The sequence below is a fragment of the Balaenoptera physalus genome (assembly GCF_965194825.1).
Source record: "Balaenoptera physalus genome assembly, chromosome: 15".
Taxonomy (NCBI): Eukaryota; Metazoa; Chordata; class Mammalia; order Artiodactyla; family Balaenopteridae; genus Balaenoptera; species Balaenoptera physalus.
The window spans coordinates 59,843,189-59,862,030 of record NC_138894.1 but is presented as its reverse complement, the minus strand read 5'-3'; the positions used below and the strand labels follow the sequence as shown (position 1 = coordinate 59,862,030).

The 18,842-nt window shown below is 50.0% G+C and overlaps 1 protein-coding gene across 4 annotated transcripts in view; it reads left to right on the top strand.

Moving 5' to 3' along the window:
- Positions 1-18,842, top strand: part of PRKCE (protein kinase C epsilon) — a 603,195-nt gene that overhangs the window by 487,084 nt on the left and 97,269 nt on the right. Inside the window, exon 15 of one of the 4 annotated variants that reach the window (XM_082427723.1) lies at positions 2,047-2,076. The exons of the other annotated variants lie outside the window; for them this stretch is intronic. Within the exon in view, the coding sequence (XP_082283849.1) occupies positions 2,047-2,061 (15 nt within the window). The 3' untranslated portion in view covers positions 2,062-2,076. The remainder of the gene's footprint in view (positions 1-2,046; positions 2,077-18,842) is intronic. 4 annotated transcript variants of the gene reach the window in all.

Sequence of the window (18,842 nt, the reverse complement as noted above, 5' to 3'; positions counted from 1 at the left end):
TCTTAGATCTTAGGGACAGACTCCGAGTCAAAGGAAAGCCACTGTGAGAAGGAAGGGGACAAGTCTGTGAGCGAGCTTCTCCAGCCCTGCACCTTGGTGGTGGCCTGGAGCAGACACTGGGCATGAGTTTTAGCAGCAAGGGAAGCGATGCACAGACTCCCCTATCTCATCGGGCTGAAGATCCCCAGGGCGTTCGGTCAAGGTCCTGGGGCTCGTGAGGGAACTCCAGGGCTCCTCTTGCTCCCTCCCCATGCCCCGCTGATGCCACACCAGGATACCACTGGTCCCCAGGATCCTGCTGAATAGCTGCTGTCCACTCCTCAGCTGGCCCTACTGAATCTGAGCACCCTGGGGGGCATCCTGCCTGTCTGATTCAGGAAGGAGTTGGTTTTGTCTGGCTGGGGGGAGACTGGGTGAGGTCATGTCATCCAGTCTAGGAGTTATGAAGAGACAAGACGTAGTGGCCTGTTTTCCACAGCTCCTGACCGTCCCCAGTCCCCCGCACAGACGGAGCGCCTCCACAGCTGGTGGGCACAGCAAGCCTGCACTCTGCCCAGGCTGGCTCAGCTGGAGGCTGGGGTCCCTGGATCACCCCCACAGGGGCTGAGGATGTGGCAGGAGAACAGCTCCCAGGCCTGGTTTCCATCGCCTCTGCAGGAAGCCTCGCCCCTCTAAAGATATCACCCAGGAGACTGTCCAGATTTCGTAGCTGGAATTTGGCCTCTGGGCAGGTTCCATCCCATACTTCAATTGGCTGCTGTCCCCTCCAGGCCTTCGCCTGCTTGAGATGTTTGCTGAGCTGAGATTTCTGCTCCCTGGCGCCTGAGCCTCCGTGTCTAACCACTGCCCTGACTCGCCCGCTGTCAGTATTCCACTGGGTTTCCTGCCTTCAGCTTTTCATCCCTTTGCACTAACCCCACCCCAGGGCATTTTTCAGTGGCTTTTGCTTCTGCGTGGAGATTTCCTTCTCATCTTTCCTCCCAGCTATCTTATCTTGTATATTCTCCCTCCTCCACTTTCCTTTTTATGCTCCTGTCCACCCTTTATCCACCCACATACTCGACTGATGTTGCACAAGCAATGTGCCATCAACACCAAACCAGAGACTTGGTGCCATCATGCGCTCAAATCAATTTTCTGGGGGTGGCTTGCTTCAGAGCAAGGGCATACAGCAGTGAACGGGTGGGGGAATAGGAAAGCCAGCGAGGCTGGATCCATGGCTTTTGATGCTGGAAAAAGTCGCCAAGCATAGAATTCACTGGTCTATCCCACTGGGGATTTGGTTCCAAAATGGCGGCATCGGGCTTCCCTGGTGGCGCAGTGGTTGAGAATCTGCCTGCCAATGCAGGGGACACGGGTTCGAGCCCTGGTCTGGGAAGATCCCACATGCCGCAGAGCAACTAGGCCCGTGAGCCACAACTACTGAGCCTGCGCGTCTGGAGCCTGTGCTCCACAACAAGAGAGGCCGCAATAGTGAGAGGCCCGCGCACCGCGATGAAGAGTGGCCCCCGCTTGCCGCAACTAGAGAAAGCCCTAGCACAGAAACGAAGACCCAACATAGTAATCAATCAATCAATAAATCTTTAAAAAAAAAAATTTAAAAAAAAAGCCTGTGCCTTTAAAAACCATATTAAGATGGTTTTAAAAAAAAAAAAAAAAAAAAACCAAAATGGCGGCATCATTTGCTGCCGTTAAAAGTAGCCCATTTAGCTTTTGTGTTGCCATTGGGCTTGCCTTCCTTGGGGACTGTAGGGGAGAGAAGTGATGTGTTTGGTGTGGTTGAAGGGCATCATCCAACCCTGTAGATCTTGGAGGTATTTTGCTCACTCCTAGCTTCTCTCCTGCACACACCTCCCCCACCCCAAACGCATTAGGCTCTGAGATTATGGCTCCTGGGGCTTCGGCGCTGGAATGGGGGGGAAGCCAGCAGAGGAGGGAGAGGTCTGCCTCCCCAGCAGCCTAGCTGTCCTCAGTGAAAGCCAAAGATAATGAGGGAAATGCCAGCCAAGTAAACTTCTCTTTGTGTACGTGTTCTCTCTTTTCAAGTTTGCTTCAGTGTGAATGTCCCTCTTTAAGGTAAGGCCTCCAGAGTGGGGAGTCTTTCCAGGTAGGTGAGCCCTCAGAACGGGTGACATGGAGGCCCCTTTCAACCTCATGATCTGTTCCATCCAGCCATCCACACTGCATGGCGGGACCCCCAAGGGAGGCCTTTCCTGCATGCTCCTGCATGACTGGGCTGTGCTGAGAGAAAACTGGGAAGTGGGCCTGAGACCCTCACACCCTCACCAACTCAGCGGCTGGAGGAGGAGCCCTGCCGAACAGGCAGCCCCTTCCCCTAAAGGCAGCCCACTAGCCCAGGGACCTCCTGAAAGCGTGAACCATGAAGACAGAGCCCCGGGGACCATGAGAGGCTGTCCTCATCTTCCACCTGGCAGAGCAGGAATGGGGCCCAGTCGGTCCCTGCAGACATGTGAGGACATCCCGCTGGCCTGTGTCCATGCCAGAGTGAGAGCCCTTAGCCTCCGAGAGGCTGCAGGGTCCCGCCAAGAGCCAGGATGTTGGACCGGGGCTGGAGGGCATGGGAAAAGTCCAGGAACCTGTTTTTAGTAGTTGGCCCAGGTGATGGCATGGAAAAGTGGACAGGGCACTCGCTTTCACCCCAGAGAGACTTGGGTAGGAATAAAATTGCTGTCACAGGATAGTCGTGTGAACCTGGGAATTCACTTCCAGCCTCCTAGAGCCGCGACCTCCTTATGTGTAAAATGGGGTTGAGAATACCCGCTCACAGAATTACTACAGGGTTAGTTTACAAACCTCAGATGCTTTGCATACTACAGATTCTCAATAAATTTTAGTTCCTGTCTCTCCATTCATCACCCCCAACCCAGCTTGTTGAAGCCCCTCTCCCTCTTATCCCAAGACTCCAAGAATCAAGAGTTAAGGATTGCAGGAGGTGGTGTGGTATTTGGAGGCTGGGGTGTGGAATCAGGTGCAGCCAGGTTCCGACTGGGGCTGTAGGATCTTGGGAAAGTCACCTCATCTCTCTGAGCCTCAGTCTGCTGATCCATAGAATGGGGATGATAAAATCTACCACGCTGGATTGCTGTGAGGAGAGGAAAAGCTAATGATGTGAGATGATTAGGAGAGCCCTTCATACACAGTGAGTGCTGGGGATGGCGCTGATGCTGATAGTGATGGAGACAGTGGGGGTCTAAGCTGAGGGAGGCCAGTCTGGACAATATTTCTGTCCCAAAGGGGTGGAGGGGCCAGGAGTTCAGATGAGGGATGACACCCTGTGCTCAGGGGAGCAGCCATCCATTACAGGGCAGAAAGGCAGAGACTGGCAGAGAACACAGTTCAGACTCTGCCCTAGAGCCTCCTGGGGCTTAATTCTGGCACAGCCACTGGTCTGAGCTGGGGGAGTACTAGAAAGGAGGTGCTGCAAGACAGTTACTCACCGCAGATGCCAATATTCCCAGTCTTTTGCCCCTTGGAAGACCCCCAAGGTTCCCCAACTTTTTTTCTGTGAACTTGCTCACCAGCTTTACTCTTCTTGCCTTTGGTCTCGACAGTGTTTTTGCTGAGCATGGCTGTGTGACTCTCAGTGCCCCAGCCCTGAAATGGTAGCAGTCACAGCTTCCCAAGTATTTCTAAGCTAAACAGCCTCAGTGGGGCGTCTTTGACTCTACACAAGAGATTTCTCCATCAGGGAATTCTGACTGCAGGAGCGTCCCTGTGGCCAAGGGCTGGAGGGCCCACCTGTGATTCACTTTGGTCCTCCCAGCACCCACCCCAGGGGAGGGATCTGAGCCCTAGGCTGGGCATTTCCATAAGCTCCAAAGTTTTTATTTATGACTTACTAGCTGTGAGGTTGGGATTCGCCTTCATGGATTCACCAAACTAGTGTATATTGAATTTAATCTCCTCCCTGCCCCATCAACACTTAAGGTAACACACACATCCTACCTGGGAACATGGGACCTACTAGGCTGTGCCTGATTGAAAGTGGGGAGAGCAGGAGCCATCAGAGAAGGTTCTCGAGAGTTGCTGGATCTTGGCAGAGAAAGCCAGGAAGGGTTAGGAAGAGAGAACTACACGGAACAAGGCATGAAAGGGAAAAGGGAAAGGCAGGATTCAGATCAGCTCTTTTTAATGGGTATTTAGTGAGCATGTGCTCTGTGCCTTCTGGGAAGCCCTGGAGGGGAAGGTAAACAGAAGAAAAGAATCCCCTACGAACACAAACACGTTCACATCACCGTGTGACGTGAGGAGCTTAGATGGCAGGAGGAGATACTGAACACGGAATACTTGAGGAATACCAGGCAATAGGATAAAATTCAGGATTTGACTTTGGGAGGGGAGTCTTGAGGTTTGCCTGTCGAGGTTAGAGGACAGAACGGGAGAGATGGCACGAAGAAGATGGCCTCCCCAGTCAGGCCTCTGTGGGTCACAGGAGCCACTTCCCACCCGAGGTCTCATAGAAGATCTTGTCCAGGAGGGCCATGTAGCTGGATGAGCAGTGCCCTCCTGCCTGTCTCTGCAGAGAAGGCTACAGGGTGGTCCTGCAGCCAGGGGGGCGGGCATAGTGGTCAGAGGCTGGATAATGTGCGTCAAAGTAAAAGCAGATAGAATCTCAAGCTTTTCCCATGGAGGGGCTCCGTCCTCCAGCCCTCAAGCCAGCATTTGCTCTTTGAAGGGTGTAGGCACCAAGGGACATTTTGCCAGCTGACAGGGTTCTCCCGTCCACACCAGCCTACAAGTCCAGGACCTTGAATCTCCAGGGCTGCATCTGTCATAGCGGAGAGAAGCTCTTGGAAACCCAGTTTTGCATCTTGGGGGATCAGTGCCCTGTTTACTTCCCATTGTTTGTGCTGGGATAAGGGGTGATAACAGAATTGGATTTGGCCTCAGCTGGATGCTCAAACGTTATTCTAGAGTTCCAGGGTCTAGCAAACACACATTGGGTTTGTGAAGCTTCATTAAGCTTGTTCATCAACCTCAGTCTCTTCAAAGAGAGAGGACCTGGCTCACGGGCCTGCATCTTTTCGAGCCTGCATGTTATTTGGGCTCCTCTGTTCTGAGACCTACTCCACCCCCAAAGGGGTTTTCTTGAGCACAGAGCTTGGATGTCAGTGGAGTATTTCAGGTGTGTGAGCCCAGCTAGGTGTGGAGGAGGGTCCAGAATGACGGGGACAGTGAAATAAGATCATTGCCTGAAGTGGGGAGATGGGCAGATAAGACTGGAGTGGGGATTGTCAGCTGAGATGACTTAGAAAATAAACCAGACCTTGACTGGGAGCTTCAGCCGCGCCTTCCTTCTCCCCGCGAGCAACTGGCACCTCCCCTAGTGTTGGAAACGACAGGATTGATGGTCCTCCCGGGGAGGTGTGGCAGATTCAGGCGACAGGTACCCAAGTACCTAGGATGTGGGTGTTCCACTGAATGATGCAGAATACCCTCGCCCCAGAACAGGAGATTTCAGAACTTAGCCCTGACTCTGTATCACAGGCAGTGAGCTGAGAGGAAAACACTGGACGGGGCTGGGTCCAGGTCCCTGCTGTGAGAGTCTGTGAAACCCTGAACAAGGCACTGAATCTCTCTGCTCCTTTCCTGTAAGGTGAGGGACTTGCATTGTCCCTAAGATTTCTCCCAGCCCCAGGCACTCTGTGTAAATGTGCTCCATGAGGGCAGGGATGTGTGCAGGTTTTGAATCAACTTTATTATAGTAACATTTACAGAGCTGAAAAGTTACCTGTTTAAAGTGTCCATTTTGATGCATTTTAACAAACCTATGTAACCACCGGCTCATGAATGTAAAGAACATCTCTGTACCCAAGCAGTTCCCAGGTGTCTCTGCCCCCGGCAGCCCCTGATCTGCTTTCTGTCCCTGGAAAGGAGATTTCTCTTTCCTAGAGCTTCACGTATATGGTGTCATGTTGTATGCACTCTTTTGTGTCTGGCTTCTTTCACTCAGCATCATGTGTTTGAGACTTATATTTTTAACTTTTTATTATGGAAAATTTCAAGCATGTACAAAAGTAGCGAGAAAAGTGGAATCCCCATGTGCCCATCACCCAACTGCAAAGACTACTAGCGAGCTCTGCTTAATGTGTTAGGGGAGGGATCTGTGTCTGTTTCGTTCACAGCTGCGTCCTCAGCAAAAACTCCTGGCACATAGTAGTAATTCATATATCTGTGTGGAATGAATGAATGAATTCTGTAGATCTACAGTGTTTTTCCAGAGAATGTTTCTCTCTTAGTTCCATCTCAAAATTCTCTTCTCACCTTTTATGGCCCAAGATCTATCCCAGTATGTGCCTGGGAATTTGGGGTGATAAGATCCTGCATTAGGGAACCTGAAATTGTTGAATGGTAAGAGAAGGTGGGTGACCTCATCGTGATTTGAGAGGCATCTATTAGACTGTTTACGGTTCCCGTTTCAAAGCCAGTAGGCAGAGCAACAATAAATCCCAGGCCAAGAGAGCTTGATCTCCATCCAGGACATGTTCATAAATACGGGGCGGGGGGTTGGAGTGGGGGATTGTTGAGTGCAGGATCAGGGCTTTTGCCAGGACTGATTGGAAAGTTTCTTCTTTGAGTACCCAAAAGCATCCCTAGAGTAGCTAAACTCAACAGCTGTCAACAATGACACTGCTTTGAAAAGTCGATGATAAATGAAAAAGGGCCCCCCCGGTTAGAGGCAGAGCGGGGCTGGCTTTGCCACTGTGTATCTGCCCACTTTCAGCGGGAACAGCCACGGGTCCCGCTGCTGCACATCCCACCGCATGGGGCCAGCTCGCTGCAGAGCCTGGCACAGGGGCTCAGGCCTTGGGCAGGCCACAGCAGGCAGGGTGCTGTCTCCTCCTAAGGCTTTTTATTCCTGCATATTGACATGGTATTTTCTACACATTTTCAGCTCCAGACACCCCTGCTGGGTGCCCCTTTACCCTACTTCCAGGTCTACCCATCAGTGGGTTGTAAAATCAGTTTAGTGGGTCAGGTGCAGAAAACATTTTTAATGAAGACTAGGATAGGGTAGAACTGGGTAGGGTAGAGAAGAAGAGAAAAGGAAAGAAAAGAACAAAGTAGAGAGACTAGAACATAGACTGCGTCACATCTGGTAAGGGTAAAGTGTAGCAAGCTGCATCTTTTCTTGGGGCTGGTGGAATGAGGTGATGTCCACTAGGTCATATATAACATGTATTTCTTACTCTTGGTCATAATGAAGAATTTCGAAGGGCTGTATTCCCCTTCACCCCTCATGTCTAAGAAATGACCCCAAAGGGCCTAGTGGGGATGGCGGCCTCATGCATTGTGAGGGACGCAGGGCAGAAGGCAGTTGTTCGCTTGTTGGCTGATTGGTTGGTTGCTTGGTTGGTCGGTTGGTTGGTTTTTAACGCAGCAGCTGTGCTATTGGCGGAAGCCAGTGGCTGGCCACCTGGGCTGGGCTCAGCGCTTCAGCCCTTTTGCACAGGTGACTGCCTTGACGGCTTTCAGTGGGAGGCAGGACGGTACACACCGGGGGCCGGGCCCAGGGTCAGAACAGGCTGAATCCAGTCCTGGCTCCACCCTGGGCGGGCCCACCTTGGGCCAGCTGCTTGCTAGTCTTTGCAGTGGGAATTAAGGTAACTGTGAGGTTAAATGCATCAGGCAGGTCTCCATCCCTGAGCTTTATTATGTTGTCCACACGGAGGGACTGAGCCGTGCCGCTGCTGGAAGTACACGGCAGGCCCCCGAGCAGAGCCTCTAGCCTGTGCAGGAGACAGTTACTGAGTAAGTCACTTTTTAGCCCCAGTTACAAGGAGGGCCGGGAAAGAGAGGCACAGGGCGATCAAGGTATGTGAGGGGGACCAGCCTGGGTTCGGGATGGTTCCCCAGGAAGGGGCATTTCTTTCCCACACAGCAGTTCCAGACCCTTCTTATTAGCAGCAGGATGGAGGCCTTGTGGCCTCAGGAACGGTTTCCGAGCTCCTTTGCAGCATTTGAGAGGGAAACGGGCACTCCTTTCCTCTCATGTCTTGTCTTGGAGGGGGCGGGCTCCCCTGTATGAGAAGAGCTCTTGCTCTGGGCCGTCACCTGGGGACTCAGCAGGGTCTACTTAGTTAAGGCCCGGCTGTGAGCTGGGTACTGCGAGTGACAGAAGATGCAGGTGGCCCCGAGATGCTACTTGCCTTGCCAGGGAGCCAAGATTCTTGGGGCACTTGGAGACACCTCTAGGCCATTTAAAACTCCAAACTGAACGTCGTCAAGGGCCAGTGAGTGCTGTACAGACTATGAGGATGTGTCCTTAACCACACGGCCCAAAATGAATCTTGGCTGAAATGTATGCTCTATACTTTTTTACCAAGTTTTAACAGCAGATAGTCACAGCCAAAGGTGTGTCCACGTGTGGACCTGGGCAGGCCTGGGAGGGTTGCAGGAGGCAGGTGTCAGCACCGCCCTTCAGAACTGCCCAGAAATGTCTCCTTCCCTAAAAGGAATGAAGAAATGCTGTGTCTGTGAGGCTAAAGCCACGAGACAAGTGGTTCCACCTGGTCTTGAAATAGCCTTAGACAGAGAGCCTGCGTCCGGGGGACTTTTCCCAACCATTTTCACAGGGACCCTTCAGCCTTCCCATGGAGCACCACACGGGCCAAAGGCAACGCCCCATGTTGGGGGCCTCCATGGTACGAGGGACTTGAGCAAAAGGGGACATTTCCGGCCCTGAGACTGCTTCTCAGGGCTTTCTGCTCTCTGTGGATTCCTCAGAGTTACTGTACCACAGGGAATTTCAGGCCTTGTTTGAGGGGAAACTTTGAAATCTGTGATTCTTAACTTAGCAGTGAAGTTGCCACCCCTTCCAGAATCTGCTGCGGTGAACTCTCTCCAGGAAAACCCAAAAGTGCCCATACATACAACACACTGGATTGTATTTCATGAGGTTCCCGGAAGCCCTGAAGTCCCTCGTCTTGTACAGGGGTTGGCAAACTCTGACCCACTGGCCAGATCCAACCCACTGCCTCTTCTTGTGCAGCCCTCAGACTAAGAATGGGTTTTACATTTATCTTCAGTGGTTGAGGAAGAATGGTGACACTTGACCATTATAAGAAGTTCGAATATCTGTGTCCATAAATGAAGTGTTACTGGGATACAGCCACTCGCAGTCACTGACACTTTGTCTAGGGCTGCTTCGTGCTACACAGCAGAGGGGAGTGGTTGTGACAGAGACCCCATGGCCCACAAAGCCTAAAATATTTACTAGCTGGCCTTTCACAGAAAACGTGCCATCCATGCTCTAAGAGTGGGAACCCAGGTCAAGAAGTCTTGTTTGAAATATTTTAGTTTTACTTAAAATGATTGAGCCATGGAATATACAGGTAGAAGCAGCTTTGGAAATCCCCTCAACAAGCTCCCCACTTTATCAAGGACCACATTCCCTGCTTCTGTGGGAGCAGGGGATACAGGGAGTTGTATCTTGGGTTCCCCTTTCAAGCTTCTATAGGTTTCTAAGCTGGCCCTGCCTTCCAAATGAACCTTCAGGTAGAAGCACCAAAATTTTGTTTAAAAAGCACCATAACAAATGTTCCATGTTTGGTAACAGCTTCTTTATAACGGGGATACCTGCCCTCCCCTGTAAAGGCGATCCCAGAGGGCTGAGTCTATAGACCCCTATAAACCACTGATGTACAGACAAATTGTAGTTGGCTGAACTCCTTTGATCACTGAAGTATTTCTAGGTGTGAGGGAGGAGCAACTCCCAAATCCAAAGGAACTCTTCAAATGGAATTTGTAAAAATGTGGATTTTTTAATAGTCTGGGAAACAATTACGAGGGGACAAGGAGAGAGGGGGAATAGTTGAATTCCATCAAGCAGTGGATTTGACAGAATTCAGCTGTTGTTGGTTGTTCAGAATGCCTGTTGGTCTGAGGGACTTAGCCCATTTAAAAAATACATTTACATATGCAGACTGCCTCAGGAGTGAAGCGGTTTTCCCTCAGACATGGTTTAGATGAGGCGGTGGACCAGATTCTGGGGGAGGGGGCATTCGACCTGAGGCTTGGGTGGCTCCCCATCTCTGTATGCTAGCAGCAGAGGCCAGCCTGCTGCCATGATTCTCTCCTGTGGACCAGGGAATGACCAGGAACCAAGTGGCTTCCCATTTTTACATGTCATGAAGCTAATCATTTGTGCCTAAAAAGCAAATGGGTCTTGATTTTCTTTTTCCCTAAAAGGTGGAAACAGCTTTACTAAACAGAGGTCACAAACTGGAGGACTGTGCAACCCATTCAACCAGGCTGCTCTATTTTTAATTGAATTAGTTGGCAAAAATTAGGAGCTCTAACATGAAAATGTGTCTGGGGTATTTGTTGGGAATTCAGAAGACCTAGGAACCCTGCCTGGGTCTGTGTTCCTGAAGGAGCACATCAGCTGCTGAGGCATGCACTGCCCACTTTGCCCCCAGCTCTACAGCTCCCTGTGGACACACACACACCCTCTGGCTCATTACAGAGAAAAGAAGAAATGATGTCATAGCCAGCACTGCTAAAAGTAAAATTCATCTTCTGTCTTCCTTTTTGTTTTTCTTATCTTGCTTTATTCCAGAAAGTTTAAAGATAGCCCACTAGGATATACAAAGCACATACTGTAAATGTAATGGCAGTGAAAATGAGGAAAGACAAACAAGGTTAGGAAGGCAATAAAAGGATCAGGAATGTCCTCTTGGGTGGGTCACAATTCTGGCTCTTAGCTTTTAAGAGAAGACTGGTTAGTCCTAGTATTTGGAGTACACAGGAGATGAAAGCACACAGGTTACCCCGGTAATACAGTGATTATTCTGTGAACTGAGATCAGGGATCATCCCAAAGACAATGCTCTTTGTTCTGACCATACTGTTGTGATCAATACTGACAAAGAAGCAATACTAATAACTTACATTTACTCTCTGCTGTGTAATGTTCTCATCACTTAAATGTATTATTTCACTTAATCCTTATAACAAGTATATGGGGAGGACTACTAATATCCCCATATTACAGATGAGGAAACTGAGGCACAAGAGAGAATTCATGATTTGCCCAAGGCCACAAAGTTTAGCGTGCATGCTAAACCACTAGGCTACGCTGCCTCTCAGAGGGCGACATCTAAAGAAACCAGTGTGGTTTGCCAGTGAGCTCTTGGGTATCCTGATTTTATAAAGACTGATATAAAATAACTAAGGAATGGCATGAAATTCAGAAGGAATACCAGTATATTGTGTGGTCCCTTTGAAACTGCTAAGAAAAAGAAGGAAGAAAGAGATCCATTGCTCCTTTACACAGAGGGACTCAACAAGGCTGCACATCAGAATCACTCACAGAGCTATAAAAAAAATACAGAGGTCTGGGCCCCACCCCTGGACATTCCAGTTCACGAGGTGTGGGTTGAGGCCCAGGTGTCCATATAGATGCATGTTTGTTTCTGATGCACAGGCAGGATGGAGAACCACTGACTGAAAACAATGACAAATAGCAAGGCTGTTATTTTGCCTCTAACTTTTCCCCAAAGAGAAATGTCTTCAAAGTACAAAGATTAGGGCAAAAACCACGCTTGGGTGAACTGAAACCCAAGAGAAGTGAATTAATGAATTGTATCTAATGAAGTCACCTGGGAGCTATAACTCACCCAGGCCAGATCCTGGAGCAGTTACACTGAGTCTCTGGGGTGGGTGTAGCGTCACTCTCATTTAAAGTTCCATGGTGGTTCTGTTGTGCAGCCGAGTTTGAAAGCCGCCGTGCCAGACCCAGGTGAGTTATCTCTCAGGTCAGTGAAGAATCAGCCATGCCCACCATTTGGTCGTTTGGATTTGATGGGATAGAGCAGTGGTTCCAAGTGACGGGACATGGGCAAACGGTCTCCCAGTATTCAGAAAGAGGGAAAATGAGGTTTGGGGTACTCTGAGATGGATGTGATTATAGCAAGTTTCTAGAAGGTTTTATGAGAAGATAGTTTGTGGACACTTAGGGGAAGATGGTAATTGCTTGGAGCCACTTAACTTCACCTCTAGACTAATAGATGAGAGAAATGCTGCAGGCATTGTGTATCTTTATTCCAGCAAAACAATTGAAAGTCTCGGATAGCATCCTCCTGAACAAGATGGAAAAAGTGACCATGGCTGGTTGATTCACAGTGGATTTAACACCCATACCCCCAAACTGTGCTGGTACGACTGGGTAGGTCAGCTTTGTGAGAGAGCTCTTTGCAGAGGGCAGGTCAGAGGGCTCTGAGCCTGAACTTCCCTTATACAGTATTTTTATATGCATCTAGTTAAAGAGATGGGAGGCATGCCAATCAAATTTTAGGATGACAAAAATCTGAAGAATATGGCAGAAAAGGTGGATGACAGAGTTAAAATGGCATTCATGTAGTACTTTAGAGTTTACGTGAGGTTTACTTATATGCTCTCATGCAATCCTCAGCAAGCTAGGTAGATTTATTATCCCCACTTTCTTGGTAAATAAACAGATTCAGAGAGGTAAATTACAGAATCATTATTTATGGTAATCTTAACAACCTAGAAATAAGTACCACCATAAGAAGAAATCAAGGTTAAGTGTCAGAGGTTACATCTGGATGCAAAAAATCCATTTCAGAAGATGGGGGTTTGTATTAGTTTCCTAGGACTACCATAAAGTTCCACACGCCGGGTGGCCTACAACAACAGAGATGTATTGTCTCTCAGTTCTGGATGCGAAAGTCTTTGATCAGGGCACCTGCAGAGCCGCGCTCCCCCTGAAACCCGTAGGGGAGGAATCCTTCCTTGCCTCTTTCAGCTTCTGGTGGCACCAGATGTCCCTTGGCTTGTGGTGGCATCACTCTGCTCTTCATGTGGGTTCTCCCTGTGTCTCTTCATCAGGTCCTCCCCCTGTGCGTGCCTGCCTCTGTGTCCAAATTTCCCCTTCTTATAAGGTCACCAGTCATACTGGATAGGCCCCACCCTGATGACCTTACATCTGCAAAGACCTTATTTCCAAATAAGGCTGAGGTGCTGGTGGTTAGGATTTCAACATAGCTTTTGGGGGAGACACAGTTCAACACATAACAAGGTTAAATTGGATTGATAAAACTGTAAGAGCGTCACTGTTTTATCACAGTTACCTCAGAAATGATAAAACATTGACACCATCTTAGACATTGATTTAATTTGAGAGTTTCCACCAAGTAGAGGGTCATACCACTTCCCTTGGCATTGCTCAGACCACGGAGTCAGGAATCGAGCTGTCAGTTCTGGCCACCACATTCTAAGAAGGAAATGGATTAAAAAATGGTAGGGCACCACCATGGCAAGATAGGTGCTGTGAAAGCTTCCACTGGCAGCCTAGACAAACCCTCTATGTGTCTCGCTCTGTTTTCTATAAGGAAAATCCAAAAGTATGATCAATTCATGGATAACAAAATTTAAAAAGGGGGAAAGGGATAGAAGAATATGTTGAGAGACATTTCTAGGCAAATGATAGTTGACTTGAATTTCTGTTCCAAGCCTCGTTTTTGTCAGGCAAAACACTATGCAGTTATACGTTTCTCATTTCATTTAACTTCATGGGTGAGCATGTGTGTATAAGCATATGCACATGTACTTTGTCAATATATGGGTATAATGAATATATGTGTATATGTAAAGATCCAGTTAATTGATGTTAAGCAAGCATTCTAATTATTTAAATTCTCACTTTTTCTTTGAAGATATTTAAAAGAAGAAAGAGCTTAGATAAGAATATTGACATTTCAGAGCTAAGAGGAATCTTGAGTTTGACTGTTGCGGCGAATAAAAGGATTTTGAGCAAATGAATATTAAAGGATTGCTGTGTGCCCTGCTTTGCAGTAGGTACCTTGAGGGATACGAGAGGAAAATGTGACACACATAAAAACATGACAAGGAGGGAGCAAATGCATGTTCCAGGAAGTGCCGTGGGGGACTGCAGGGGAGGGTGAGATGGAGGGAGGCTGGAGTCAGGGAGACTCAAGAGGGAGGTGGAACCTGAAAGCTGGATTTTTAGAGACCACGTGAAGACAGCATGTCTCCCCAGAAAGTTATGGTCACACACATGGGTCCGGGGACCCTGGCTTGTGGTCACTCTACTGCCTATTCCCTTGCTGTCACGCCAGGCACAGATGAAGAGGTGATCTGGGACCAGCACGGTGACTACAGCCCCGTGCCCCGGCCTGTAAGACCAGGGAGTTTTCTCGGTGCTTTAGAATAAAGTCATCTGTTGATCTCGTAATCAGATGAAGACAGAAGCAGAAATCGCTGGCTCCTCTGAAAGCTTGTATTTATGACTTCAGTTCAGTGAGGGCTATGAAAGAATTGCGCCAGCCAGACAGGAAGCGAGCATTGAGGCAGCCTGCCCATGTCCGCACTGGGGTCCAAACACTGCCACAGCCAGCTGAGCCTCCAGCCCTCAGTGGCCTCAGGGCGATTTAAAAGGCAGGTCCCCTACCTTTGCCTCTCAAATGCAGTTTCTCAGAGGCATCTGGAGTGACCTGTAACTCTGTTTCCATAAGTTCTACCTCACTCCCCCGCTGCAGATGCCAGAAGTGTGCCCTCCCCCCAGGGTCAGCCCCAGACCTCTCAAATCCAAGACCTTACTTCTCAATGAAGCCAAAGGGAAGAGGAATGTTGTTTTCCCCTGACACCAACTGCAAATACCCACCAAGTCCGTAAACTTCTCTTAGCCCATCTGTCTTGGTAGAATTTGCCCAAACCCTGGTTCATCCTCTTTCTTTCTCAGACCAGCAGTCAAGGAACCCTAGTGGCCCAGGCTGACCACTGCAGGGAGAGGAAACCCCATTAACCAGACCTAAGCCTGCCTGTCTCTCAGGGCTCTGTGGGGCAGCCATGGGCTGGGGTGCCCTGCTCCAGACTCTTTGTGAGTCGGACCTCAACCTTCTCCAAACAAAAACACTCTCTGGCACAAGAGTGCCACAGGTTCTGAACCCAGATCACTTCAGTGGCTCTAGATAAAGCAGCAGCAGGAGACATGCATTCAGTTATTTTTTTCCTCTGATATTTCTTGAGCACTCTCTATGTGCCAGGCAGTGCGCCATCCCGCGGATGGAATGGCGAGTTCAACCCAGTCCCTGCCCCCAGGAGCGCACAGATTAGTTGCAAAAGGAGGCGGACACCCAGGGTGGTAAGTGCCGTGATGAGAGTTAGGAGAGGTGATAGAACCCCCATAAGAGGCCTGGAGGGACAGAGAAGGCTTCCTGAAAGCAGGGCATCTGAGCCAAGATGGGAAAGGTGAGCAGAAGTCAGCTCGGTGATGAAGACATGGGGCAGAAGGCAAGGAGGGGAGCGGGTGCTCCAGGCCGAGGACTAGCTGAGCGAAGGCTCGGATGCAGGAGGAAGCCAGCGAGTCCAGAGGACTTCATGGTTCCCCCGGGCCCAGGAGATGAAGCTGGGCAAGTGGGCAGGGACGAGATCCCAGAGGGCCTTAGAAGTGGGTAAGAAACGGGCTTTTTCCAAGAGCAGTAAGCCACCTTTGGAAGAATCTCAGTGGCTGGAGGAAGCACGGGATGTTCAGGCAGGCCCTGGCTCAGCACTAGCTCAGGATTTGAAAGCATCCAGAGAACTGTGAGCTCAGGCCCTGCCCTCACGAAGCTCATGGCACCTGTGGGCAGATCACGTGGGCTGTGCTGGGGAACACAGCCAAGAAGAGAGTGAGGCATGCCCACAGCACACGGTGCTAAGAGTCGGAGGCAGGGTAGGATCTCACATTTATTGGGTGCCCATTGTGTGTTGGGGTCTGCACGGAGGCACCTCACATCTGGCATCTCATTTAGTCCTCAAGGCAATCTGTAGGGTACCTGTGAACACCCCCATTTTACAGATGAGAAGACCAAGGCTCAAAGAGGTTACCTTCACAGTGTCATCTCACCAGGAAGGGGGACGGTACCAGGATGGGAGGTCAGCCAGTGCTCTTTCTCCTCCTGCATGCAGCCTTCCTTCTGTGTGGGTCGGAGGACGTGGGAAGGACTTAATGGAGGAGATAAGGTGCGAAGAGTTAGAAGGCTGTTCCACTGTCCCAGTGTCACCTCTCAGGCTGTGCGGTGGGGGCTGAGAGTCAGGCATTTAGATATTAGGAGAGGCACATGGGGTGACTAAAGATCCAGCTAAACAGGGAGTGTCTCTAGGGGTTTGCCCACCAGAACCTTGGAGTGGAGTCTCGTGCCAGCTCTGTAAGGGAGACAGCGGCTTTCCAAAGAGTAAAACCAGTGAGTAAAGGATAAAATCCCCAGTCCTCTCTAAATATGCGGATGCTATGCTGCCTACATGCAATTAACAGGGGATGGGGTTTCTCAGAAATACTTGCTTTGGAAAACTCCCCAAGCCTCTAAGGTTAATTAATAGTCAGGAATTGTTAGTTATTTGAATTGGGAATGAGTTACTGACATGCACCTAAGCTGTCTCCAGGGGAACTAGGGCCTGGGCCAGGTTGCATAAGGGTTGCATGAGCCAAGTGTGTTCTGTAGAGCTCTTGAAGAATGGCACACTCGCTCCAATGCCACAGATGATTCTGGGACCACTGGAAAGCCCAGAGCTGAGCTAGATTGCTACCCAAGCCAGCCAGCCATGGAGCTAGAGGCCCTCTGGGAATGACGTCCCTAACTGTATTGACTGAGCCAGATTCCCTGGTAAGCAGTCAGCAAGTTGGGACATTCAGACATCCTGTGGAATCTAGCTCCGTCACTATGCTCATTTGACCTCAGGAAAGGAAACCAGTTTCCATGACTAATGGACGCTAATGATTGAAAGGTGAAGCACAAGTAGTTAAACAGGGGAGCCGATGCCAGAGTGTTTACAGATTTCCCGAGGTTCTCTATACACTGACTCCCCTCCCCCATTAGTGACCAGTGAGAGGGAGCCAGGAAGGAGGTGGTCCCGCCCCTGAAAGTACCTGGGCACAGCCCACCATTGGTGGTGTTACCAATTGAGTTTCCCTCCTGCCCTATTCCTTGCCAATCTTCTTCACCAACTCCCGCCCCTCCTGCCCCTGCTCCCCCTCTGCTCCTGCCCCCACTGAGGGTGCCCCTTGGTCGCCTTCTGGAATGATACTCAGTGCTTCCCAAGTCTCAAAGTCTTGCTGCCACCTTCTCCCATCCTGCTGCTCCGCCAGCACCACGCGCCCACACTCTGTAAACCCTCTTCAATCAAAGTGAACCCACCCCTCCTTCGGTAGGGATCTTCAGAAGAGGCGTCACCACACCCTTTCCCCAGCCACCTGCCCTCCCGTGTCCCTCGTGCGTCACTTGGGTTTGGGCTTTGTGGCTCTCCTCTGGAGTCCCTCTCCCCGAGGGCCCCCCTTTTCCTCGTGCTCTGTACACACTGGAGATGGAGACGTGTCATCCTCTTGCCTGCGGCCAGCCCTCCTGTAGAAAAGACTAAGCCACTCCTCAGTTTTCCCATGTCAAGGGGCGACACACACATCCTGCTGCGGCAAGTCCTGTTTCCATCCCTTGGGCTTTTCTGTGTCCCCCTTTTGTCTCCCCTCCAAGGTCTCTGAGACCTACTGAACTATGCAGCTCAAGGCCAGAGAGAAGACTCCAAGCAGGACTGATGGGCGCTGAAAGATGGGAAAGACTAGCTCATCTCCGCTCTGTGCTGTCCATCTGATTCAGATCTCAATCTGGGGAAGTTCGAAAACAGACTCCCCTGCCGAGCTCACCTCACCATGTCACCACTCTCTCCCCAACCCACAGACCTCTCCCACCATGCTGGCTTACCAGCAAGTTGTTCTGGCTTTGCTTCAGCCTAGTGGTTTGACCTAAATGTCTCCTGTTTGAATTTGACTCTTGCCGTGTCTTGCCACGTCTCCAGTACCCAGCTTTCCAGCCGTTCTACACCACGGGAGGCATCATGCTGAGAGCTGGATTTGAGTCTGGCTCTGCTCTGAACTCACTGGGTGACTCTGGGCAAGTCACCAAACCTCTGTGAGCCACGGTTTCCACATCTGTAAAATCAGGATAATAACACCTGCCTGTTCCAAGGATCAGTGAGCAAATGAACGTGAAGATGCTGTAAACTGTAAAGCAGCACTTCCCAAACCATGTTCTGCAGAACTTTGCTCCCATCTTCTTAACCATCTTCCTCTCTGCCAAGGTGCCTTCCTCCCATCTCTACCAACATGCTTGTAACTCATCCTTCAAGTCTCAGCCGGGCCCTGACTACTCCATGAAAGTTTTTCTAATGATGGCAGTGTGTTCTAGACAGGAATACTGATTCCCGATTCAGCAGTGGAGCCCCAAAGGCAGAGAGCATTATTCATACTTCCTGATTTTCTCCAAAACTCAGGATGTGTTTGATTGCTGCCCTCCACCCTCCACAGACCATAAGCCCAGTTTTGGTAACCTGAACCTCCGGCTGGGTATGGGTCTTTCTGAGCTGGGAAGTCAGTGGTGGGCTTGCTGATGTATTCACTCATTCAGTAGATGCTTAGTGCAGGGGACTGCTGGGGACCCAAGGCTGAGTCAGACAAGGCTCCTGCCTTTAAGGAGCTCATGGTCAGGACAAAAGCATTAACAGTTCACTGCAAGTCAGTGTCTTGAGTGTAATAATAGAAATAACGTGGGAACACAAAATAGCAGGTGAGGATCAAGGCAGGTTTCCCAGAAGATGGTCCCACCCCCCCATCCCATGCATCCTCCTACTTATAGAGAAGACGACATCTGGAGCAGACATGGCAAGGTAATGGGGATTTACCTTTATGGAAGAAAGACCACTGGAGACCTTGTGGGAGGGAGATTCAAGTTCATTTCCTGGATCACAGGAAGGGAGGTCTCAGTGGAGCCAGAGGGTTAGGGCAGATGCTGGAAGGGGGAGTGTCCGGAA